This window comes from Chelmon rostratus, chromosome 16, assembly GCF_017976325.1.
Source record: "Chelmon rostratus isolate fCheRos1 chromosome 16, fCheRos1.pri, whole genome shotgun sequence".
Classification (NCBI taxonomy): Eukaryota; Metazoa; Chordata; class Actinopteri; order Chaetodontiformes; family Chaetodontidae; genus Chelmon; species Chelmon rostratus.
In genome coordinates this window covers 4664956-4692172 of record NC_055673.1, presented here as the reverse complement: position 1 = coordinate 4692172, position 27217 = coordinate 4664956, and the positions used below count along the sequence as shown (strand labels likewise).

Sequence of the window (27217 nt, the reverse complement as noted above, 5' to 3'; positions counted from 1 at the left end):
TGTCCTGCCCCCCCGCCTTAAAGTCAGCTGTTCTGATTGAATCAAGCTCAAAAGCGATTCATCTTCTGAGGAGACTCGACTGACTGCGCCAACATGGGGGTAAGAGCCACATCTTTTCTGATTTGTCGAGCTAACACGCTGTAAAACGTCGGTTGTGTTAAAGTTAGCTGTAACGGCACAGTTCGGTTTGGCGGCTTTAACGGCCGGTCAGCCAGTCTGTCGAGGAAAGGGTTAAAGTGTATGATGTTAAAATGACATTGAACACGGTGGGGTATGTATGACCAGTGTAAGCTAGCGCCAACTGTCAACGTTATTTCTGACGAACTGCTTAAAGCCCATTGTTGCATGATTTATGACTGTCTGTCAAACGGCTGTATTAATTGCGCGCGGCATGTCATTACATTAGGTATCTGCTATAACGTCAGTTATTACACCAAATCAATGCGTAGCAAATCATGACAATAACCGAGATTATCAGATGATAGAGGGGATGTTTGCTGTCTGAACTCAGTGCCTTTTTCTGAGGAATATGCGCCAGATTTGAGCCAGTCCGCCGCTTCCAGACTCCGACCGGAGCAGGGTGGTTACGCGTTACAGTAACGGTCCTTAGTTAAATGAGTATTTCAGCCTCTGGCGGCTGTTTAAAGCAAATATGCTGCTGTTCCCATCACCGCTAGTGACCATCACAGTGAAGTTGATCAACAGCCATTTCCCACCTGTAAAATCTGATCCATTTTCCTCAGTGGATGAGGAGCAGGGGGGTGTACCTCACGGGCTACAGGTACTGTCACACCTTACATTTTGATTACGCAGCTGAGAAGATTAACGTCTGACATCTCCGCCGTTTTGGTTTCTTGATCACCCATAGCCAGCACGCATCGGTTATCTTCATTTTCAGGCGGTCAGGGAAGCTTTTTGGCGCTGTAACGCCAAAAGTAATGTAACGGACCAAATCAGACATCGGGCCCAGTCTGCCGAATAGCGTCATTTCTTTGGACTAGACATAAGCGAATAGCAGGGTTTTATCGAGCATCGGTCGCAGGAAGATGTATTGATTCATTCACCGGTTCTAAAATACGAGATTAGACCGAGCGAACATCTGGCACCGGGCGCTGGACTCGTTGTAGACGATCGAGGAAATGCACAGCTCTTAAGTACATGATTATACAGACTGCATAATGACACGGACCAGTCCTGCCAGAGATGATATCGTGAATGATGTGAATAATATGTAAGTAAAATTCGCAATTACGCGCAGGAATATGCAGCCTACTGGTGGTGAACACCGCAGCCCTGACTGCGGAATATCATGTCATTCCTCCAAATCTGACCGCAGTAACTCCTAATGATAAAATCCGTACAGCTGTGTGTCTTGCCAGTTATTCCTAATAAAGAGGAGCGACAAGACAGTGGTGAATTTACAATATGAGAATCTGAGGCTTTATAGAGCCACGGAGTGGGGGGCTAGGAATCAAAACCATGAGGCTATGATCTCCCCCCGCCCCCAACCATTTTGTGCATTTTCATTCAAACATTACATAATGCGATGGTGTGTCCTGTTGCTGTCATTGATGGTGCTAGGCTTGGTAATGGTGCTGAGGCAGCTTTGGTTTGGGTACCAAATACACTCAGACAAGTGCGGCAAAATGGTTCCTCTGAGTTGGTCAACCCCCCCTTGCCCCCACCCCCCCTGTCACGGAAGGGGTCCCAAAGGAAGGTGCTCCCCACAGCTAACACCTCCACCCTCTCATTGTACACCAGCAGCCTCACAAAAACTCCCCGACAGTCACAAAGGATATCCTGTTCCAGCACCTAAATTTAGGCTCCATGATGTAATTCCTATTGAAAGATATCAGTTAAATCCCTGTAATATTATTAAGGGTGTTATCCAGTGTCTGTACTCAATAGTGAAGTATTCTGTTGTACAACCTGGTATTGCTTTATGGAATTGCATAAACTCCTGCAGCAACAGAGTAATCACATTATAGAATCAAGTTTTGTTGTGGTATGAGGAGCTTATAAAACTATGCGGACGTGTACTGTGAGATAACTCTACATTTCCTCAGTGCTCATGGTGTCGTGGTCCATCACTGCTAATGGAGTAGGATGGCCAGTGGTTTCTCCTCTGTTCCACATCCGGGTTCAGGGGATTGGGATGAGAGAGCATTCAGGCCGAGTCGTGGAAATGGTGCCCCTCTGTCACGGTTTGCAATGATGTCCACTGGATTGCTAGAGGGGAAATCACGCACAGCTCTGACTACTGCACCAAAGAGAGGAGGCGAGGCGTGTGTGTGTGTGTGTGTGCATGGAGGGGTGGAAACTCCCATGTTCAGACTGCAGTTTGCCATTAGGAGGGGTGGAGTAAGAGAAGATTTAGGTGAAATGGGTGGAAGTGGAGGTGGGGGAGGCCATGAGGTTGAGTTTAGAAGGAAATTGGGTCTTTGATCTAGCCCTGTTGATTGATAGGAGCTGTTGGTGCAGGAGGCAGTGGTCAGGTTGATGGGTAAGAGGATGGAAGGCACAGATGAAGTAAAGGTTAGCCACTGTAGGCCTCACAGGACGATCCTGCTTCGAGGAAAACTTCCCATTATCCAGTGTTTGACACAGAATGATGGAGGTAGACAGACAGAAAGAGATGCCTTTGTAGTGAGTCACCTTGAGAAGTGTGAATACTGGGAAAGATGGAGGAGTGGAGGAATGCAGGAAGAGATGCTGGGCTGCTGCTCATGTGCAGTGATGACACAGAGGAAGGACCAATGATGGCGCTCGAGGAGAAGAATGGAGAGATAAACAATGAGCTCCAGAGGCAGAAGAAGAAATATACAAAGATGAATGCGTCTGTTGATATCCCATAATGAACTTGATGTGGAAGCTTCAGGAAGAGAGCCAATCACTGTGGAGGATCGATGTGGTGTTGTTCTGTGTATATCTCATATATATAGAGAGAGAGAGCAAGACAGAGAGGTTCTTTTTGAACTAAATCTAATCTCATTCATGGATTTTAATTCATGCATAATGTTGAGATAATTTCATTGTAGATTCTCCATTTCAGAATCATATGGTAAAAGGAGAAAATGCATCTTTCTAGATACACTATTAACTCAGACTGGTAATGTCACAGTAGTTAGTTAGGCTGTTGTTTTAGCTACTTTTGTCTCAATAACACACCGATGGACATGTTTGCTGTGTGTTCACAATAATACAGGGCATGCTACCTAGGCTAGCCAGTTATCTTAACAATCAGCAAGGCTAATTTCTGAATGGGCTAATTATTGAAACAAGTCTTTGCCAATATTACTGCAGTACAATAAAGACACTTATCATTAATTGGACAGTGCAACATCATGATGTACAGAGAGACTCGGGTCATTGTGCCTTGTACCTTATAGCAGTAATATTAGAGTTTACGTTGTCAGTGACTTCTGCACCATAGTACCGAAGAGTAAAAAAACTCGTAATCTTAAAATAAAGGTCTCTGAACATAAATGTCTCTGAACATGTGCCCAATTTTAATAAACACACAGCTTTGGAGAATTGAAGACAGCTTTCAAGCACTAACGCAATTCAAACTGCGCCACATATGAATGCAGTAACAGAACATTTATATTCATGCATGCAGGCACAAAGCAGCTGCACAGTAATCTTATTACTATGTGATTCTTGTGATGGATTAATTTTCATAGCTTGAAGCTGAGACTGGAATAAGGGCATACTAATCTTTTGGTTTTCAGTTTACTGTACTCATCAGCACTATATATAGCTACATGGCAATCCCTGTTATTTGAACATACTGCAATGCACTGTTCATTATTACGTTGTAATACATTTGCAATTGTAGTCCACCATATAGGCTCTCTAGGTCATAGACTGTATTACATAATTGTTCCAGTCTGTCAATATTTCATCTATACTGATGCTCAACCTCCTGTCTTTACGAGTTTCCATCTGTGTGTGAAATTGTGTGGATCCATACTAGTGCAAATCACTGATCAGGCTTTTCCAGTGCTATCGATTCTGTTCACTGTTAAAGGCATTGTGCATTTCCTGAAATGCATAGTGAGGACACTTTGACATCACTTCCTGTTTCCACGGTGACTAAGGTGTCAAGGGTAACTTGTAGTTTTTCATGCCTCCTGCAACACCACCACACAGAATTGACAGCGAGGATGAGAAAGTGTGACACACACTTGTGATACACTGCACACTGAATATTTGATCCCCATAAACCTTACAGCAGGATTACGTAACACAACTTCACATTAAGTCCATCATTAAAAAATTACAATACCCCCTCCTTTCCCTCCCCCACAATTGAATTCAATTATTTAGATGGACCCAGTGGATTGGATGTTGCTAGGAAACCTCACATCCCCCATCTATTAACTCAAGTAGAAGTAGAAGCTGTCAATCTGATTCTGTCAACAACTTCCATTTTCTATCGCACTCTCAGACATGCTGCACTGCAGAAAGTGAGAAACTGTTAAATGGTGGGGAACAGCTCAAAATCTGTGGTCTGTTTTTCTACACTCTGACAGCCACCCAAGCTTCCACTCTTCAAATATTTTACAGAATCAAATCAATGAAAAACCAATCAGACTGATGTGCTAGTACACTGTGATTTTTATCTGCCTTTGTCACCGGATACACATGCACCAAGTTAAAGCATGACTTCACCATCACGCAGTCTGCGTCGGGAGTGTGGCTCAGACTGTCTCCTCTTGATTAAACCTTGGTGCAGATGAGTAGAGCAGAGAAACAGATGGGCAGCCCGGAGGGAGGAGAATGTAAACAAAGTGGGACGGTGAAGGGAGGGATAGATGATGGAGGACCCCCCCCTAAATCTGTGTGTTTGAGTGAATGTGTGTTTGTGTGTGTGTGTGTGTGTGTGTGTGCTAGTCAGTCCATCAGTATTTTCTAGGTCGGTCAGTCCACTGATCTGTGTGATAATCCATGTCTTTATGTGTGTGGTTATGATGATCCACTATGGCACCACCAGAGCTGCTGAACTCCCCTGGAGGCACAAACACTAGCGAGATCTTCCATTCAGAGAATTTGAGATAAAATTGTGACATCATCAGATTTAGTTGAAAAATAGGCTAACTACCATGCACTTAACATGGCTATGTAGTACTAGATGATTCAGTGCCGGCTGGTGAATATTTCACTAATGTCATATAGTATGTAGTTGCTGATAGAGTTTGCATTTGCCTGCTGGTGAATAATTGTATGGGCAGATATGAGCACTGCAAGCTGCCAACAATACAGAAATGTGCTGCTTTCAAGGAGAAATGTCTAATAACAGATTAAACTAACTGAAAGTTATGGATATTATTCAGGAGATTTATATCTAAGAGGTAGTGATCTTCATAATTGATGCCCCTTTTTCTAATTGGAGCTCATTTTAAGGTGCTCACCCACAATAACTAATATGATCACCGTAACACTCATTTGGCATGAGACAGTCTGTTTCCTGATTCTGTTTAATTAATGTCAGGTTTATTAATTATTGCGGTTTATTTTGCAACCCTTCATTTATTATCCACACCCGAACTAGGATGCACAGATCAAAATGTTCCTGTTGGATGTCTGAGATTTGACCAGTGATTTCAGCAGATTAAAAAATGGCTTATCCAGCCTTCCTCAGACCTGTGGTGCTGTGCGCCACAGGCCAGGCTGGATACAGAATACCAGCCGATAGAGCATTCTACAAATGTTCAGCATGTACAATCTGTCCTGTAGCTTAGCACATCTGGATGCAGCTGAAACCTTGTCAGGTTTTACAGCCTGTAGCTAGACGGAGAACAGGCTGTGTGTACTTGAGCAAAGGCAGTAATATATGCAGAAAAAATATCCTCAATGTTGATTCAGTTTAGTCCTGAATGACAATGAGAGTAATATACATCAGAGTACTGCATATTGTACATCATACTTTATGAAATTTGGTGCTTGTTGTGTTTGCCATTGTGCAGTTAGTATGTATTGGGCTTCTTTGTAGAGCTTCTGTGACTTCATACATCTTAAGATAGTGTACCACTGAGGGATCTGTTTATGTACTTGAGTAGTTGGCCTTGTCGCCTCTGCAGTCATCATCCTGAGTGGATGTGTGTGCACATGAGCACGAGGACGGAGGAGGAAGTGAAGTAGCAAATGTCTAAAAAAAATTTAGAAACTAACTTGTTTTTAATGCTGCACAACACAAGAATTAAAAATTCGTTTTTTCATGCTTACTGACACCGTCTTTGTGGTTCTGCTACACAATTATCCTGAATCTTTGTGTAGCATGCTCCCCAGTCATACCAAAGGTTGCAAATGCATGATTTGAATACAAATATAGTACACTGATAGATAAATGATAGTCTGTCATTTATGAAACTTGGATTCATGAGATGAACTTTCTTACCACTCTGAATAAACAGATGAAGGTGTTAAGAGGAAGTTAGGAAAATGGAGAAGAGAAGAAAGTGACTGTGTGGCCTGTGTTATCTGATAATTTTACTTGACTGGGTCATTACCCTTGTCATGATTTTCACACATTCAAATCCATTCAATGCCAGAGAAATGCAGATGTTCCAACATTGTAAATGAGTGAATGAGTAAGGATGAATGAGAGCCTGGAATGGAAAAAATGGGACTGAGAGAGTGATTGAGAGGGATTATTATTGTTCAGTGGGTTAATCTGTCAGTGTAGTAAACAGCAGTAATCTGATGGCCTGCTGGACTTGGCTGCCTGGGGAACACTGCACCTCCTGACAGATGGCAACACAGACTCACACACACATAAACATACAGTGCATCCAGATTCACAGGTACACACAGAAAAACACAGACACTGAGAAATGCTCATGTTTGCAGTCAAGCAGAAAATAAACAATGCGCACAACTGCACAGTGTCACTCACTGAAAAGGACTAGGGAAATTGTATACACATACTGTAGATTGTGTACAGTAAATGCCCACATATAAACAGTATGCAACACAAATACTGATATGGATTTTATTTGTAGACTTTAATGTCTTCTGGCATGTGTGCACATCTGCAGCAACAGTAGGCAAAGTCACCTGTGGTTTTTCATTTCAAATGAGCATTAAGAGGCGGTAGGTAACATTCAGAATGTATGTATAAAAGCAGTCTTTCAAAAACTCTGTATACTCGGCTATCAATAAAGTTTCCATATAGAACATTATGTATTTTACACTAAAGGCTTTCCCCAGGACATACCCTCTTGCCTTAAAATGTTCATTAGTCAGACACAAGCAAAGACTAGCCCCACTAATATTGGCATGAACTGCCATCAATGGGAGCAATTTAACACCAAAACAGTCCATATGATAGTGAAATTTGACTCGTCCTGGTTAAATTGGTAATGTGACAGCACACATTACACTTCTCAAGTGTAAAACAGCTTTTAGACCATCATGGGACCTTAAAACAGTACACTAGAACTTGGTCTAATGTTAGTCTGAAATGCTCTAGAGTAAATGATTGCCTTTAAATAAAGGATTTATTAAGAAAATAACCCAACAAAATTCAGTGAGTTTATAGCACAAAGACAATGCCATAATTGTCCAATATACCTCCTATTCAAGGCCTGATATTTGATAACCAAAGATCCCTATGACTGTATATACATAATGCATTCATAATTGACATGAACAAGGTAAATATCATGTCTGAAAAACAGTTAAACATGTGCACACACTTCAAAGTAAAGTATTAATGCAGGCAGAGATATGTGTAACGGTGAGAGGATGTGAAACATGTTTGTTCTTTGGTTGGCTTTCGATAAGTCATCACCGTGTTGGCTTTTCATCCAGTGAGGAAGAAAACAGACAGTAAACAGCAAAAACAGCCATCAAATCAGTGTGAAACTCAGCCTTGATTCATCCACATAACAGCTTTCCTAGAATAAGTCTGCTCTCCCCTTTCATCATGCCGGATTCCTCAGAATATGAATCTCAATATGTTTTGGATGGAAGTGAACATCTGCCTGATGAACAAGTGTCAAGTCAAAATGCATTCCTGGTAGAAAGTAGTCACATTTCACTGCAAACCATGAAAATACTCCTCAGAAATGTCTGCTGAGTTTGAGTTTATGCTCAAAGTGAAATTTAAATGAATTTCATGAGGTTAAGCAGGCTATTTAAATTCTCAAAATTAGTAAGTTACATTTCCTTTCTCAATAAATTCATATGATCACCCATCCTTCACTTTGTTCCCCTGTTTCCTGAACCTAATTAGTATGTATTAAATGGTCTCAGTATGTCTTTGCTTCTAAAACAGATCCATTTGTGGCCATCAGTGGTTTAGCAGCTGAACATCATTGTTTAGAACTACATATTCTAATAGTGAGCTACAATTAATTCCCTGTCTCGCTGTTCTTTTTGCTTCATACTTTCCTTTTTATCTGTCTGAAGAAAATAAAAAAGGGCAGTAGAATGAAGGGAAATATGGAAGTACAGCTGTCTGACATGGCTGGAATTTTTAAAGTTCATCACTGTTTTATAGTGTCAACACACGACCACAGATATTTCCATTTCAGCAGCTGTCTGTTCCAAATCCTAATCTTCTGTTTGTGTTAATAATGAAAAAAATTAACAAGTTTTTGAAGCAATTGCTTAACTTTGCAGTGGCATTGCATTAGCTTTGGTCAAATCAGGGAGTTTTGTTGGATATAATGCAAATTTTCTACCATTTTAAGATTCAGACATTTGTGGATTAAATAGAGTAAATTTACAGGAGCGTCTTTTTCACAGCAGACATTTTGGGTTGTCACAGTCAGAAAAGCACAGGTGTCACTAACAACATTCACCGTCACTTTGTTCTCTTCAAGTGTCCCAGCATGCACAATGCCAGGAGCCTGAATCCAAAGCAGCTTTTACTATCATCATTTTTATAATTTAACCTGTGCTTTTGCTATTGTGACATGTTAGACTGTCTTCCATGAAAAAGGCTTTGATGCTCCTGCTGGTAAGAGACACTTAGCACACTCTACTGTAGTAATGTAGCTTCCTCAACACAGGATAGAACCATTTTGCAATAGATACAGTTTCCATTGGTTCAGCAAAGTTAAGGAATATGATGAAATTTGATGCACTTCTCCAGACATGACATTTAATAAACCACTTTGGTAGATATAGAATAGAAATGGATGATTTCACAGAAATAGAGCAGTATATAATATATTATATAGGAAATACATAATGAAGTTTTAGGGCTTCAGTGGGAACCTCAGCAAAATAACGTTGTGTTTGATGTGGTCCAATGCGATCTGTGTTTGATGTGGTCCAATCTTCAAATTATAACAACATGAACACACAACAGATTTAGGTCAGATAGTGCACGTAGACATGTTAAAATCCTGCCTTTCATTCTGCCATTTTCCTGTTTCTGTGAGCTGAGCAGCTGTCTGACATTTTAGTGCTTGACTAGAAACCCTCAGGATGTTCATCTTTAATGATGCATGCTGGGTAACAGAGTGATTTGATGAAAAGGTACTAATCCCCCACAGGAGCATATGAGAAAGCAAGGGCTGCACACATGCACATACACACTCCAGTATGAGTACTTACCAGCATTAAGACGTTTCAAAGGATGAGTCAGGTCACCCTATCACATGTAGATGTTGTGAGAGACTCAAAGCTTTTCAGTATTGCCTTTATTCTCGTTTAACTGCTTTCCTGCTGTCATATGGCACTAGTCTAAATGGACTGAAGTTGCAAAATGCCAGCATTTATTCATTTGACCATTTTATGTCAACATTACAAGTATTTTGTGTTTTCCCCCAGAATGTTATTCTTGACTAGTTGAAAAACCCTGACTTTTAGACATTTTGATTTTTCCAGACTTCCGTTAATCAGCAACTAGATGTATATGTCTAATATGACATGTGCACACACAGAAAACACTCTTTCATGACTAGATAGAAAGGGCTGAAACACACACACACACACACACACTAGAAAACATTCATATTTGAAGCATTGTAGTCCACCACAAGCTCATTGATTTAGCTGATATTGAGCTTCAGGTCGTTGTTGTTGCACCATGTGATGAAGCTCTCTGTCTATATCTCTAGTGTAAAACTAGCCTCTAAGTGAAGACAGCATGTTGCTCACTGCAAATTATTTATAAGGTTGCCACTGTGCTCTGACCAGCTGGTATGTTATCCTGATATCTATGCATCTATATCTATCTATAATGAAGAGAGGATCACTCTCAGCAATGCATTGTTTAATGCAGCAAATAGTTGTTTCAGTCATTGTGAGATAAGATAACACTTGAGTTCAATACAAAAGACTTAAAACCATAAAAAAAAAACTTAACACACACAGGATAACCTGGTAAACAATCCTGCTGCCCAAATCATGTGACCTTGCAAGGCTAGGTTGCTACATCGAGCTGCCTGCCCCGAACATATATCAGAGACACTTTAGCCGTTCTCTCATATGAACTCTGGACAATGTCTCACGACTCATCCGTAGTGATTCCTGTTTTTCAAATTCAAAGCTAGCTACATGTATTTAAATACATCTGCAATATCAATGAAAGAGTTGAAAGCAAAATACTGGCAAGCAGAAAAGAGTGTGAAGCAGCTTGCTTGCTTTGTACCAGGGTAGCAGTACATACACTGTGAATGACGGTGGGTAAACATGGCTTAAGGGATAGTTCCTGTGGTGGAAACCATATTGCCAAATCTCTACCGCTGGACACATTTCTACTGTTGCACAGTATATAGCAACATACTGCCCAGCCCCAACTGGAATCATACATGTCTATACAGTGATAACTTCCATCTTGCCAAAAAAGACACTTAATACCTTTATTAGATTCCACCGAAGTCCTCACTAGATATACTGTATGAGTCTGGACATGGATTTACATGGATGTAAACTGCAACTTGACTGTGTGGTGAAGGCATACAACTGCGTGACACTAATTCTGGTTTGTCTGTATCTACCTTCTCACCCCTCATTTTCTCTGAATCTCACGCTCTCCTGGCTGCTTTTATTTTTCCTCCTCCTCTCAGACACAGCAGCAGCAGCAGCAGTCTGAACAGCAGTAGCCTAAATAACCTTGGTGTAAATTGCAGTTTATGTGGGGCTCATGAGACAGGCCTGTGCTCCAATGATGCCAGATCTAATCAGGAAGTGTCAAGTTCCTCTTCTCACACCAGGGGATTACATCTAAGTTTGGATCTCAAATTAGATGTTTGGTCTGGGTCTTAAAATTGTAGAAAAATGGGAGCTGGCAGCCAAGTATGTCTTAATGTCATTTGTGCTATTAATCATTAATGATAAGTGAAAGTGTTTTAGGTGTTCATGATACACCAAAGGTTATTGCAACTACAAGCAGGACAGTCAAGGCTTCTTCGGCTGTCTTTTCTTCGACTTTCTTGCCTTTTCTTTCTGTCTTAGTGTTAGATAAGAGTGTCAGCTATTAATTTAAGTATATAATGTTAAATTAATATGATATGATTAAACTCACTGATGTCATCTTTGTGTGTTGCAGTATGGAAGGTCGGACAGCTACCGCGTGGCCACCACGCAGGACAAGGATGAGAAGGAGTCACCCAAGAAGAAGGGAGGCAAGGATCTGGATGACCTCAAGAAGGAAGTTCCCATAGTAAGTACACTGCTTCCTACTTCCTTTGACCTCACCATCATTTGTCATGTAACTTGTTTCTTTTCACCCACTTGGAGTGCCAGATTGGTGGCACACAAGAACCTGAAAAGTCTCAAAGCACAAGTAGTCAGACATAACAGAAGCCTGTCCCAGCTTAGTAGTGAGGAGTTCATAGATAGCATTTCCTGGCCTCACTCCAGCACTGAAAGAGCTACGATCCAACTATAATCTAATCTCCCTGTTTGAAAGGAAGATAACAGAGATGTGGTATTCTTAAGCAGCTGGTGTGCACTAGTGGTTTGAGGTACCATGCCAGAGCAATTTAATCCTGTCGTGGAAGGATTTGCTCCTGTATGAGGCAGAATGCCAAACCCTCAGGATATCCCTTTGTTTTGAAACTGCACGGGCTGGGTCAGATACTGAGTGCCGCAGTATTATTTATCAATCTTAAAAAATACCCAGACTTCTCTGATATACATTTATAAAATACAAATAAATTGTTTTTATAAGACTATTATCTCAACCAAGGATCCAGAGTGCAGTGTATAGGGTTCTTACCCAGGAATTGGTATTCATGCACTGCTTTTTTTTAAATTGTAAGAGTTGGTTTAGCAAATTATTAGGGCTGTACCCAGCACAAACCTTTGTCAGTCGAATTTGCATTCAGACATTTAAAACTGCTGAGTACAAAGATTTGACTATTGGACAGGCTGCTGACAGTGACTATCACCCAGAGTCAATCACAGTGGACGGCAGTAGAGGAGGTTCTACCACCCTCTGGTTTAAAAGTGGTTTAGCCGAATTCACTGACAGTAATCAGCAGAGACCGTCAGACCAGTTTCCATCGCCCTTCTTAGTTTTGTGGTTCGTAGGCATTTCGAGAGTCATTTTGTGAAGTTTACAGCCTGCCATGCTGTTGCTCCTGCACTGTGTGACGCAGCTAAAAAGCAAAAGTGCATCCATTCGACTGACGAAATGCAAGTCGACTTGGGGTCCTCTCAATGGATGAACCTGAATCATTGACTTTTAGGGGGCAGCCCTACAAAAAATATTTTTTTGGAATGTAAGACTCACATGACAAAAGTACCTTTGCCCTAAAACCTGTATTGTAAGTGTTAAATTGTTTTATAGTATCATTAAATTTCATGCGTAATTGACGTGGAATATAATTTTTGATTGATAATGATAACTGACTGTTGTCTAAATTACTTTCTGTTTTAATTCTTTGTAGACGGAACACAAAATGTCTGTTGAGGAGGTGTGCCGGAAATACAGCACTGATATCGTCCAGGTAAGTTTCTTTAATTTTCCCTCCTCCACCCTCTGTCCTTCCTTCCTTCCTTCCTTTCTTCCTTCTTCAATGCCTCTGCTCATCCATCTCTCCTTTAATCCATTTTACATCTTGTCTTCTGCCTTACCTCTGCCCCTCTCAGGGTTTGACCAATGCCAAGGCAGCAGAGTACCTGGCCAGGGACGGCCCCAATGCCCTGACTCCACCCCCCACCACCCCAGAGTGGGTCAAGTTCTGTCGCCAGCTGTTCGGTGGCTTCTCCATCCTGCTCTGGATCGGTGCCATCCTCTGCTTCTTGGCCTACGCCATCCAGGCTGCCACAGAGGACGAGCCCGCTGGGGATAACGTAAGTGGAGAGTTGTGGGGTTGGATGGATGATGATAGGGTGAGTTCTCAGTCCACCACTGTTGGTGCAGAACCTGAGAGAAGCCAGATATCAAAAGCCACCCGAGGGGGAAAGCGCATTTAGAGCGATGAGTTGTTGCTAGTGTGTGTGTGCTCCCTGTCCGCCAGCACATCACTCAAAAAGCGATTTGCTGAGTCACTTCTCCTTAGGGATGTGGCTGCGTCAGTGATAAAGGATGTGTCAGCCGTTTGTCCGAATGATGCCAGCCGACACATGTTTGGTGCGACAGACACCATCCTGTAAACATCCATTTTGGGCCCGCCGCAGGGAGCGTGTGACTTCTGGTGTTGGTAATGGCAGGGTAAGAGAAGGGCGTTCATGGGTCAGCAGTGTTTCATGCTGGGTCAGGGCACAGCGTAGAGCCGCGTACTGAGGCTAAACAGTGATGACACACACAGCATGAAAGGACAAAATACTACCCAGACCACGGGGGAGGACTGGCGGTCATACGACCACAGCGTGCATGAAAAAGACTAGATCACGCACCGAGAATATAAATTCACACTGCGATAAGTGGTTACAGTTAATGTAGGTCAGAATGTACAGGGCATAGGTGGGAGTGCTACATGGGAAGATGATTTAAAAGTCCAGTAAAACATGAGACGATGGACACACTAGCATAGAACCACTAACAGAGTAGACAGCCTCCAGGAGTCCAAATCAAACCACATGCCACTGTCAGCTACAGGGTGAAAAAATTAAAGACCATTTCTGTTATTTCTAGAACTTTACAGAAGCCTCAACATCCTGAAATAGCTTCTTTACCGCTCGCACTCTTCTGAAGTCCTATGTTTGATGTCAGTATGTCTTCCTGATGATTCTTCAAGTTAATCTCTGTCTGTCTCTCCACTGGTCTATTTTTCTCTCCCTTTGTAATACATTTTTAGGTGAAGTCAATCAATTAATTTCTGCAGTAAGTATGAAAGTCTCATCTTTCTTTTTTCCCCTCTTGCTGTAGTTGTATCTGGGTATCGTGCTATCAGCTGTCGTCATCATCACCGGCTGCTTCTCCTACTTCCAGGAAGCTAAGAGCTCCAAGATCATGGAGTCCTTTAAGAACATGGTCCCTCAGGTACTGGACACTGAATAGTTTGACCGGGATATTGTGACATGTTTTTTTACAAAAAATGCAAAAAAAAAAAGAGGTAAGGTTATATAATGCGAACAAGTAGGGTCATAATGAGTGAGTTGTTATGAGAATGAGTGTTACAGAGATTTTGTCTTATTTTTGGCATTACACATCTCTCTGTGTGTCTCTGTTCCTAGCAAGCCCTGGTGATCCGTGAGGGAGAAAAGATGCAGATCAATGCCGAACAGGTGGTGGCAGGAGACCTGGTGGAGGTGAAGGGAGGAGACAGGATCCCCGCTGACCTCCGCATCATCTCCTCCCACGGCTGCAAGGTGGGCTGCAGGCATAGATACACACAAAAAGCCTCCACACAGCAACACAAACAGTGATTAGAGGCACAGCAGGCATGAACAAAGACAATCAAAACAAGAAAAGACGCACAGTCTGTCTCTCTGTGGCTTTTTACCTTATGGTAAATGCACTCAACCTGTTACTCACTCTCTTACCTTCCACTTGCTCTTTGTCTCTCTCCGCCTGTCACACACTTACCAATTGGTTTCCCCCTGCTCTGTCCAGGTGGACAACTCATCCCTGACTGGTGAATCAGAGCCCCAGACCAGGTCACCTGACTGTACCCATGACAACCCACTGGAAACCCGCAACATTGCCTTCTTCTCCACCAACTGTGTCGAGGGTAAGGTCTCTATCACCTCTGTCTCTGGGGGGGGGGGGGGGGGGGGGGGGGGGGGGGGCATGCCTGTGTTTGAACTGTTACGGCTCAGTGCGCAGATAGTCTTGCAAACAAAGACGCTGCACATTACCTTTTGCTGTAGGCCATGTTCACAGTGTTTGGTCTGATGAAGGAGTTCTCAGTGACATCACCGGTCCTCAGGGGAGCCCAGTGACTGAAAGTGCGACCCCATTTAACCTCATACCTGTTCACTCCAGTTCTCTTTGTCATGTTACTGGTAAAGCTAACAACTCTCACTATGCTCCTCACTGTGTAAGAAGAGGAAAACAATAATGTATGGCGCCCCCATGTGGACAAATATATACATTGCATTAAGTCCTACACTAAACTTCCAAGTGTCATCACTCTGTTAAGTCTGTCCATCCTATTCTCACAGTTAACACATTTACTTCTGGACGCGTCTAATTCTGTTTTCCTTTTATTTTTTTCTGAAACTCATGAAGAAATCTAGAATTTTATAGAACCTGCTTCCTCTCCTCTTTTTCCTCAGGAACTGCACGTGGCATTGTTGTATGCACTGGCGATCGTACAGTGATGGGCCGCATCGCCACTCTCACCTCAGGCCTGGAGACTGGCAAGGTACCATAATCATTATTTTTCATTATCGGACAATGTCTGTTGTGTCATTTGTAAGCCACATGATGGAGGTTACTTATTGAAACAGGATCTGTTTTTGCACCTTATATGTAATAGTTCAGTTAATCAGTTGCTCATACCTATATTTATTCTTCATGTAAAAACAGCAGCTTGTCTAAGAAGTTTGCTACATTTAGTAAGTCTTCTGAGTCAGCTGATGTTTAAGAGTTGTGATTTCTTAGTTTTAGAATATCTGCAAGCATTCTCATGAAAAACACTCAAAACATCTTCTACTCTTCAGACACCCATTGCTAAGGAGATCGAGCACTTCATCCACATCATCACCGGCGTGGCCGTCTTCCTCGGCGTGACCTTTTTCGTCCTCTCACTCATCCTGGGTTACAGCTGGCTGGAGGCCGTCATCTTCCTCATCGGTATCATTGTCGCCAATGTGCCCGAGGGACTGCTGGCCACAGTCACTGTGAGTAGGCAGAGAAATGACAAACTGGTGTGTGTGTGTGTGTGTGTGTGTGTGTGAGAGAGAGAGAGAGATGATTAGTTGGGGAAAGGTAGGTTGTTTTATTGTTTATTATTATTTTTTTAATCTGTGAGAGGGACAAGAATGTTAGTGTTTCTAGTGTGTTTGTGTGTTTTTACAGGGGTGTTGTCCTGTTGTATGATTCCTTCATTTCAAGCTGTTTCTTCTTATAATTCAGTGTGTTTTGTTTCCTCTTCAGTGTTTTGCACAGACTTGGGTCAAACAGTATTTTCTTGTACTTCAAATATTTCATATGTTAGAGAAATCTAGAGGAATAAGCTACAAAAAAATTTTGTGGGTTTTTTTCTTCTCACAATGAGCTTGTGAAGTTACAGCTTTTAAAGTTTCTTTTCTTTTTTTGAACAGTACCACTAGATGACTCTTTTTCTATCCAAACAGCTTAAATATGGTTTTGGTTTATGGTTTGTTTTAGTCCACATTCTAATGTAGATTTTGTGATAAGAGAATTACCGTGCATTGCTGAATATACTAGTCTGAACAAGAAATGCCACCAATCGAATTCTGGATATGTAGTTTCACCCATGTCTGATTGTGTGTACAGTGTTTTAGGTGATGATGTCCTGTCATGTGTGCCGTTTGATTTTGTCCCTGCTTCCCGTATCTCTGTGCTTGTGTTTTTTTCAGTGTGTAGTGATGTTGCTGTATGTCTGTGTGCATCTCAGTGTGTATCTTTGTTTTTCTGTGCGTTAACATTCTCTCTCTGTCAGTATGTTTCTGTGGTGAAGGTGGTGCATTGTCTTTGTTTGTATATCTCTCTCTCCATCTCTCTCTCCCAAGGTAGCCCATATGTGTTTGTGTGTCTCTTTCTCTCTCTCCATCATCCCCTTTGTATGTCTCTTTCTCTTTTCCAGGCCAGTCGCGGTGCTGTCTGCAATGACAACGGCTAGCTAATGTAATGATATTAGGCTAACGACTGAATTCGGCCTCCTCTGCTTGGCCTTGGCTAGTTCTGTTTGGCCCATGGGTCTTGCCATACTTGGCATGATGACATAATGCACCGCTGCTCTGCTTCACCGCTTCACTCATTCATGCCTCATAGTTTCTCTGCATTGCTGTTTGGGCTGTGTTTTTATTTTTGGAAGGTTTTGATTTTAGTGCATTTTGCTCTAGAGATGTTTTGCTGAGCAGGATGAACATGTCCAGGTGTCAGGGCGGTTTGGTTCTTGGGTGTGGTTAATTGTTTCAGGTACAGTATGGCACTGATGTGTCTGGTCATTGGCAAAAATTAGTTTAGCACCTGGAGATGTTCACCTGTGCCGTTAGTTTAGAACACAGATACTAATACTTTTTTCTTTTTCTCCTTTGGTTCGTTTGTATCTATTCTCTCCTTTTGTCTTATTCTGCCATCAACATCTCCTGTCCTCCCATCTTTCCTTCTCTCCTTGTTGTTATGCCCGCTATCTTCCATTCCTTTTGCTCCTTCTTTGCTTTTGTTTCTCTCATCTCACCTCTCTCAGGTGTGTCTGACACTGACTGCAAAGCGAATGGCTCGTAAAAACTGTCTGGTAAAGAACTTGGAAGCTGTGGAAACGCTGGGCTCCACCTCCACCATCTGCTCTGACAAGACAGGCACCCTGACCCAGAACAGGATGACCGTGGCCCACATGTGGTTCGACAACCAGATCCATGAGGCCGACACCACCGAGGACCAGTCTGGTGAGATTTTCCTCTCTCCTGTTTTTATGCAGCATGCATTAAAACAGTGTTTTCCTGAAAACTATTAGCAGCATTATGACCTTTTTTTCCTCTATGGCAGCATTAATTGCTGGTCAGCATCCAAAATGAACATCTGCTAAATGCTTATAAAATGTATGTTTCGTAGAAACCTGATCAGAACTGCTTTGTTTTCTATCAGGTTATTGGTCCTACCATGTTGTTGAGCTGCCCTTGTTAAACTCTGTTTGCCTGCCAATTAAATCAAAGCAAAAAATACATATCAAACAGGCCTTTCAACTGCTGCCTGTTACACAGCTCTAAAGAAGGTCAATGGAACAAATTGCTTAACAGCAATATGGGCAAACACCAGGGTCCTGGGGTATAGAGGTGGGACAAGGAGGTGGCTGCCGAATAGGCCGAGCCACCTGACAGTAAATGTTTTTTTGACCATTCTCTAGGCTCCTCCTTCGACAAAAGCTCCACAACATGGGTGTCTTTGGCACGAGTCGCTGCTCTGTGCAACCGTGCTGTGTTCAAGGCCGGCCAGGAATCTTTGCCCATCCTTAAGCGTGAGGTTGCCGGCGACGCCTCTGAGTCAGCCCTGCTGAAGTGTATTGAGCTGTCCTGTGGCTCCGTCAAAGCCATGAGGGACAAGAACAAGAAGGTGGCCGAGATCCCCTTCAACTCCACCAACAAGTATCAGGTTTGTCTGTTTTTTTTAACTCTTAACTAACAAATCATGCATATAATCTCTGGAGATTTGTAGTCAGTGGTGCTCATAAATGCCCTTCTTTAATGTTTCTTGTACTAACTCCAAAATATGTTACCATCAGCTCTCAATTCACGAAAGTGAAGAGGAAAGTGACAACCGCTACCTGTTGGTGATGAAGGGAGCCCCAGAGAGGATCCTCGACCGCTGCTCCACCATCATGGTGCAGGGCAAGGAGCAGCCCATGGACGATGAGATGAAAGAGGCTTTCCAGAACGCCTATCTGGAACTGGGAGGTCTGGGAGAGAGAGTGCTGGGTAAGGATGATAGTATATAGTGGTAATTTAACAAATGTTTTCTGTTTCTCTTTTAAATAGGAGGTATGTCCTATTTTAACGTGGTCTTAACTTGCTTACTTATTTATTTACTTATTTATTATTGTTTTACCGTCCCTTGTATCATGCTCTTATGTTTTCTTAGCATGCTCTTAACAGGTCTTTATATTGGCATTTTTAGTGATATCTAATGACTTTTATTAATTTTATTTATCTATTTTAGTCTTTTAACCATGATCAGTGAGCTGCTGGGAGTACCTGTCAATGTCTGCTGTTAATCTGTCTTCCGTATGTGTCCTGTGTTTTTAAATGTTGTGCACAATGTTTGAGATGCCCTCTCCAGACTGCAAAACAAATCTACCTACGGGTATCAATAAAGTTACCTTGAACCTTGGTCATTATTTAGAATTAGATCTTAGCAATAAAGTTTTGGTTTATTCTGTATCTCGTTGTATAGTATGGTCGTGTTTCTACAGTTCATTTTACATTCATTCTCTTTCATTCCTAATTCTTCCAGGTTTCTGCCACCTGTTCATGCCAGAGGACAAGTATCCCAAAGGTTTTGCCTTTGACACAGATGACGTCAACTTCCAGACAGACAACCTTTGCTTTGTAGGCCTCATGTCCATGATTGACCCTCCCCGTGCTGCTGTGCCGGACGCCGTGGGCAAATGCCGCTCTGCTGGCATCAAGGTGGGCACCTTTCAAAGCTGCCATTTAAAGAACTGGAAAAGCAGGACATAGCAGCCACCTGAATGTGAAGGCTGGGGGTGACTGTTGCACATGTTTTTAGAGAAATTTCATAGAGTTTTAGAATAAAAAAGAAATGTTTTCTTTGTCTCTTTTCCTCTACTTCTCATTCATCTACTCATACATCTTACACGATTCCTTCTACTCTTTCTGTTGGCCTTTTTCCTCTTACATGTTCCAAAATCTTTCCAGGTTATTATGGTTACTGGTGACCACCCAATCACAGCCAAGGCCATTGCTAAGGGTGTGGGCATCATCTCCGAGGGCAACGAGACAGTGGAAGACATTGCTGCACGCCTCAACATCCCTGTCAGCCAGGTGAACCCCAGGTAAGACGGGAAATTGAAATTAAAACAAGTTTACGTGTAGCCACACCTGCACACTACTGAAAAAAGTGAGACATTCACAATAATTCAGGCTGTTACCATTGTATACAAATGTTTACAAGAGTGTGTTGCTTTATCTGTGTTGTGTAGGGATGCCAAGGCCTGTGTGATCCACGGGACAGATCTGAAAGACCTCAGTCAGGATCAGATGGACGATATTTTGAGGAACCACACAGAGATTGTCTTTGCCAGAACCTCCCCACAGCAGAAGCTTATCATTGTAGAAGGCTGCCAGAGACAGGTGCACTACCGCACACACACACACACACACATTCATATATATACAGTTAAAGGTATATTTGCACCTGCAAACAAGTGCACGTAATGAAAAAAATAGCGTTTAGCGTTGTGTGTCTTTAATGGGAATGAAAACTCTAAACTGTGTATCCTCCGCCAGGGAGCCATCGTGGCCGTGACAGGTGATGGTGTGAACGACTCTCCTGCCCTGAAGAAGGCTGACATCGGTGTTGCCATGGGAATCTCTGGCTCAGACGTGTCCAAACAAGCTGCCGACATGATCCTGCTGGACGACAACTTCGCCTCCATCGTCACTGGAGTGGAGGAAGGTGAGGGATAAACAAGGAGAGAAGAACTACATGTCAAAATACTGTTAGCAATAAAAAGGTTACATCTTTGTACTTTGTAAGTCTCTTTAACAACATTGAATTAGTGACATTATTTTCTATATTTAAAAGGCCGGCTGTGTTTACTCAGGTGTGAATTTTATTTCCAATCAAGTAGTATTTCCATCACCTTCGCTAATTGAGGTTTCACCTGTTCAGCAGCATCTATTTAATTATACACCACCTTGATCCTTACAGGCCGTCTGATCTTTGACAACCTGAAGAAATCCATTGCATACACTCTGACCAGCAACATCCCAGAGATCACTCCCTTCCTGTTCTTCATCTTGGTCAACATCCCGCTGCCTCTGGGCACCATCACCATCCTCTGCATCGACCTTGGAACTGACATGGTAAGGGACACGAACATACAGACATCACACTCACATACTGTAGCATCACTGCAGCTCTAATGTGTTTATGTCCAGTCAGGCAATGAAAATGCAGAAGCCAATGTGTGAATCCACTTTTCCAATCGCAGCTGGCCCCACACATTCAGCTCATTTACATGCTTGATCACTGAATACTCGTGCATGCACAGTGAACAAGTAAAGCTCAGCTGTGCACAAATATGTGAACTGTAGAAATTCATGTCAGACAGGTACCCTGGTACACAGCACTGCCTGGTAGTTATCATCAGGGCAAACACACAAAGGTGTTCGGTCAAGTGAGAATTGTTCACTTTTACTGCATAAATAACGTGAGTTGGAAGAAAGAAATCTGGGAATATTTACAATCTAGAACAAGATACTGAGCAACGTTTGTGATTAACTTAATGACATAGAGCCAGTGATACTAAACACAATTTCACAATTAATTTGGAAGAGTTGAAGGGAATTGTGGAAGGTTGTGTTCAACAAAAAGGTATAACAAGTAACTACAGTATATATTTAACAGAATAAAGTCACCTGCATTTTGAAATTCTCAGTCACCAGCCATTCCCCCTATTAACCACAATTAGTATCTGGCACCTCCATCATAAATGAACATGCCACTCTGTTTGAGCATCACAATGCAAAACAATTAATTAAAATACGCCTAAAAAGTGTGTACTCTAAGCAGTGTGGGACCTGTCCAGTTTTTCATGCTTGGAAAGTGTAGAATGAAACCAAAGCAAAATATACCCAAAAATAAATGCTTTCACTGTATACAAAGCATTCTGCATCGCTGTCTCTCTCTGTTTGTCTCTCCACTGTCAGGTACCAGCCATCTCTCTTGCCTATGAAGCAGCAGAGAGTGACATCATGAAGCGCCAGCCCAGGAACCCACTGAGGGACAAACTGGTCAACGAGAGACTCATCAGTATCGCCTATGGACAGATTGGTAGGTGCCATGTTTCTGTGCCTTAACATGGAGAACAGACTGTAGACAATGTAAAAGGTGCTGTGTGGTAGAAATCTGGCAGCTTTTACTGTCCCCAAATCTGACAAATGTACAGAAAAATCTGTGCATGGGGCCCCCCACCTGCTTCTTTCCTGCATTTTTGCAGATGCTTGGAGTTTTTCTCCAGGATATTATGTAATTGTATAATTAGTATGAGTGTATATGATTTTTCCTCATGAAAAACTAATCATAAGTAAACCTGTGTCTGTGTCTGTAGGTATGATCCAAGCTCTTGGTGGATTCTTTGCCTATTTTGTCATCATGGCTGAAAATGGTTTTCTGCCTTCCGTGCTTGTCGGCATCCGGCTCAACTGGGACGATCGTTCCACCAACGACCTGGAAGACAGCTACGGCCAGCAATGGGTATGAGCGACCCGACACAATTTCAGTGTTCTCCTGCTTATGAAAAAGCTATGTTTGGGTTACCTGCTTTCTCAGATCTCCTCTGTGTCATGATATTATACCAGATTACTCATACAAAGATCCCAAACTATTGATTTAATCTTTGAATGATTGGTGTAAATTTATACCGGGCACAGAAGACACAAGTCACGCATTCTGTTTCTCTCCTCCATCTCTGTACAGACCTACGAGCAGCGTAAGATTGTGGAGTTTACGTGCCACACAGCCTTCTTCGTCAGTATTGTGGTGGTGCAGTGGGCAGATGTCATCATCTGCAAGACCAGACGTAACTCTGTGTTCCAGCAGGGCATGAAGTAAGTCAAAAATTTAAACAAAAAGATGTTGATCTGAATGATCCTGCACAAAATACAGGTTAGTGCAAAGTTGGGAGGCTGCAAGAAGCTTCAGACTCACACACAGCTGGCTTTTTGTTAGACAGGTACAGTATACCCTTGTTTTTCGCGGGGGTTACATTCCAAAAAGAACCCGTGATAGACAAAATCCGTGAAGTAGAAACCTGTATTTTTTTTTTTTTTACAATTATTATACATTAAAATACTCTGTTATACATTGAAAAGAAAGAACAAACCATTTTACAGGCTCAAGCATTTGTTTCACAAATAAAAGTACTTTAGAAACGTTTTTTTTCACCAAATAACTTCTGTACTGTACTGTCAAATAATAATTTTAATCATCAATGTGAACAGAAGGCTTCAAATTGCGGAGATTAGCACCGCCCACCGCGACCAGAGTAATTGGATTAAACGGGAGAAAATTAAAAATGATTATGAAAAAAGGGATCACTGTAAACTCAACATAAGATGTAGGCAATGATGGCCAAACCTCATGTTTGACATGTCAAATGTCAGCTCACCTTATTTTGTAACACATAAAAACATCCAGCAGTATTCTCATTGTGCCTTCTGAGATTCTAACTTTAGCTTATTACATAGGACCAGCTGGTGTTTGCTACAACTTCAGTCAGTTTGTACTCATGAAAGAAGTAGGGTAAACACTGTGACAATATAAAGTATAGTATATGTATGGTGTCAGTGGTGGAAAGATACTGCTGTAAGTGCATTAGGGTTGGGCAAATGAACAAGTATATTGGCTATCTGCAATTGCTTTTTGTTTGTTTCTGGGAGATTTATGTCATTTTATTGAGATCTTTGTCAGATTTTTGCCATGAAGTTAATGGTCTGCCTCTGAATAACGAGCGAGAGCCACTGCTCAGCGACAGACTCTCGTTCAGGGAGCTAACCCAGCAACACGAAGAGGCCAGCAAAGGCAGAGAGAAGCAGCAGGGAAACACAGCGTCTATAGCCAGAAAATTTTCACATCTAGCTCTGTGGAACAGTGGAAAGACCAATCAAGATGGCTTTATTGAGTTTTATTTTGTTTCTGTCGAGTTGGAAATTAAGCTTGTCTTAGTTCACACTACTGCACACACACCTGTGTGAATATATTGCCAAAAGCTGGTTGTTGACGGTGTCTGGTTGGAAAATGTAAACATGGCTTGGCTCATTTTCTGTCTCACAAAATACTTTTACTCTGATACTTCAAATACATGTAACTGTTAATATTTCTCTGCTACTTTGTATTTGTATTTCTGTGTTACTTAAGTTTTGAATGAAGGACTTATTTTAAAATTATTTTATTGTTCATTGTTGTGTTGGTGCTTTTGTTCAAGTAAAGGATCTTAATGCTCCATCCGTCACTGTACAGGACACACACCTTTTCTATGGAGTACAGTGCCAGTTAATAAGTTTTGTTAAAGTCACCAAGACGTTTCTGTGTTCATCGAAACACAATCATAAGTTGTAAAGTAAGAGGAAATACACACGAAGAAGTCACATGATCACTGGTGTGATGAAAAACAGGTGTGAGCATTAAATTTCAATGTAAAATCTAAAGAAGAAAAAAGGAGGAAAAATTGGGGATTGTGGTGGCATTGAGTCGTTGCCTCAGTCGTTGCAGTTTCACACAGCTGCCACTAGAGGTCACTCTTTCCTGCAGGCAGCATTTACAGTGTGTGCACACAAGCACAGATACTGGTGCTGTTACAGCTGTCTTCAAATTCTGCCTGCAGGAAATCACCCTGGATGCCATTTTATGATTGAAAAGTAGATGATGATGAAGAAGAAGATAGTAACTGCTGCAGTCCTCTGTTTCTAGAAGAGGGCAGCAAGCACCAGATGAGCCTACAGGTGTTTTCAGTGGCAGAGGACATTCATTCATTCTCCCCTCGCTATCATTTCCTCATGACTTTCACAGTTAGTTTGCTTACTTAGGCTGCCATAATCCCTCATCTCTTCACCATTTGTGTCCTGTAAGTAACCATCTTCTTTCTGCATTTATGTCCTGCCAGGAATAAGATTTTGATCTTTGGACTGTTTGAGGAAACAGCTTTGGCTGCCTTCCTGTCCTACTGCCCTGGCATGGACGTGGCACTACGGATGTACCCACTCAAGTAAGTAACATCAGCATCATCACAGTATGTGGGTATGCAGGGGTAATGAATTACAAAAGATTGTGTAATGTAATCCCATTTCTTTTGTCCTGAAATTCCCATACAGTTACATTACATTACACTCTGCTATGTCCCGTCTTGCTTTGAAGTGTTTGTTTCATATATGATGTCTCTTATAAGGGCTTAACAGGCTCACAGCAGCAAAGATCTCAGCCTTTATTGCTCCGTACTAAACAAAATAGTCTCCCGCTTTCGGCCCGAGTCACAGCTCTTACTCTCCATCATTCCCTCCGTTCTCTCTCAGGCCCAGTTGGTGGTTCTGTGCGTTCCCGTACAGTTTCCTCATCTTTGTTTACGATGAGATCCGAAAACTCATCCTTCGCCGAAACCCCGGAGGTAAGATAACACACATGTGCACACGCTCACACGTACTGTGTGCATGTAGTGTTTCAGCTGTGCAGTAGTTTCAGGTTCAGCGTGAACCTGCAGCCTGGTGTCGAGAAGAGCACAGCAAGATGCTCACTTTGAATGTTTGCAGAAGAGATTAGATAGAAAATAACGTTTTATTCACCTCATCAGGCTGCCGCTAAACTGCAGTATACAAATATACATTGGTCGCGTTTCACTGTGAGTAATGTTAACACTAATTTTAATCACAGGCCAGTATGGATCTTTAAGAGGTGAAAAGAAGAAGAAATTACAAATGTTATGAACGCAACATAAAATAAGTAATTTCTATTTTTAGGACGACTACATCAGGTTACAACTTTTCAGGACATTGTGCAGGATACTATCATCCTTAAAGTTAAAATAATACTTGGCTCTACTGTCAGTCACTAAATTCAATAATTTGAAAGGTAACTCTTCTCTCTTTCTCTTTTTCTTATTTCCCTCTTTTTCTCTCCTCTATGTCTCCACAGGCTGGGTGGAAAAAGAGACATACTATTAAATTATCAAAGCATCATTTACTTCTCACCCCGTCCTCCTCTGAACTCATCCCTCCTTCTCCTGCTCCCTCTCTCTTTCTCTTTCCTCCTTCCCCTCATCCGTCCCTCCTCTCCTGACCACATACTCAAACTGTACAAGAAAACTATGTTTACTTCTCCTCCTCCTCTCCATCCTCCCATCCTCACCCCGAAAGAAACAAAAAATCAAACGCCAAGAAGACGAGAGGACCAACGACAGAGGAGGAGAGGACGGGGAAGGGGTGGGTTTGTAAATCTTCCCTGTCCTCTCTGTCCCTCTGTCCCCTTTTTTCAATCCAAAGTCTAAACAGCACTAATCTGCCAGTAACACTGTTGTGCCGATGTTTATTACTGCACTGTTAGCTGCAGCTGCTCTTCATAAATACTCAAACTACACCACTGTGTAGAAGTGAATAAAGAACATAAGTACAAGAAGGAAGACAAAAACCTGACTGTTCCACTGCGATCACTCTCGCCAAGCAGAACAACGACATGGCAGCTCCTGTCTAGACTCCTAACCGGCGATCCGAGCGCGTGGGTGGCGTCAGAAAAGCCACCCAGATCCAGCTCTTTAATCACTGCCATTTCCTGCCCTTCGTCCCTCCTTCTCTCTCTTTTCTATTTCTATTTACTCACTGCCAATCTTGTACTGCCGTTCTCTCTCCCTCCTCCTCTTCCTCCTCCCCTATCAATAAACAATCAATCGCACCATAAAACTTAAACACTCGCTCACTCACGCCCTCAACAGGGTGGAAAAAAGGCTCTCTCCTTCCCTCCTCCTCCCCCCCTTGTGTTACTTTCTGCTTGTGTTGTTGTTGTTTTCTAATAGACGACTGGGTGTTTTTTAAAAGACTAAATTGTTCATTGAGGTTTCGTTTTCTTTTTTTTTAAGTCTGGAGTGGGTCTGAGAGCTGCTTGTTTTCATTCAGACATGACAAAGCACACCGTCTCTCCCTCCTCTTCCTCCCTTCTCTCACACTCCTCCTTTACTCCCCCAACCTGCCTGTCTATCTGTCCCTGTTTGTCTGTTTGTGAACACCGTGCAGAAACCCTCGTAAAATTCCACCCACTCTCACCGCCTCCCTCGCCCTGCCCGCAACCCCACCCAACCTCACCCCTGTTAAAAAAAAATACAATCTTTCTGTGTCCTCGGAAAAAGAGATTTCTCTCCAATTTCATTATTTAAATCAGTGGAAGTGTGGAATAAGGCACTGTACCTTAACTTGCGAAACAGCAGCAAAAAAAAAGGAAATGAAATAAAAT

At 42.2% G+C, this 27217-nt stretch overlaps 1 protein-coding gene across 1 annotated transcript; it reads left to right on the top strand.

The window, feature by feature from the left end:
- atp1a3a (ATPase Na+/K+ transporting subunit alpha 3a) lies at positions 1 to 27217 on the top strand. The gene is made up of 23 exons (XM_041954922.1): positions 1 to 99; positions 11510 to 11623; positions 12855 to 12914; positions 13057 to 13260; positions 14279 to 14392; positions 14587 to 14721; positions 14966 to 15083; positions 15631 to 15719; positions 16018 to 16197; positions 17733 to 17931; positions 18390 to 18634; positions 18765 to 18957; positions 19493 to 19668; positions 19918 to 20054; positions 20202 to 20352; positions 20509 to 20677; positions 20933 to 21087; positions 21934 to 22057; positions 22335 to 22480; positions 22703 to 22833; positions 24888 to 24989; positions 25294 to 25385; positions 25910 to 27217. The coding sequence occupies exons 1-23, from the start codon at positions 94 to 96 to the stop codon at positions 25936 to 25938; spliced, it is 3069 nt and encodes a 1022-aa protein (XP_041810856.1). The 5' UTR covers positions 1 to 93; the 3' UTR covers positions 25939 to 27217.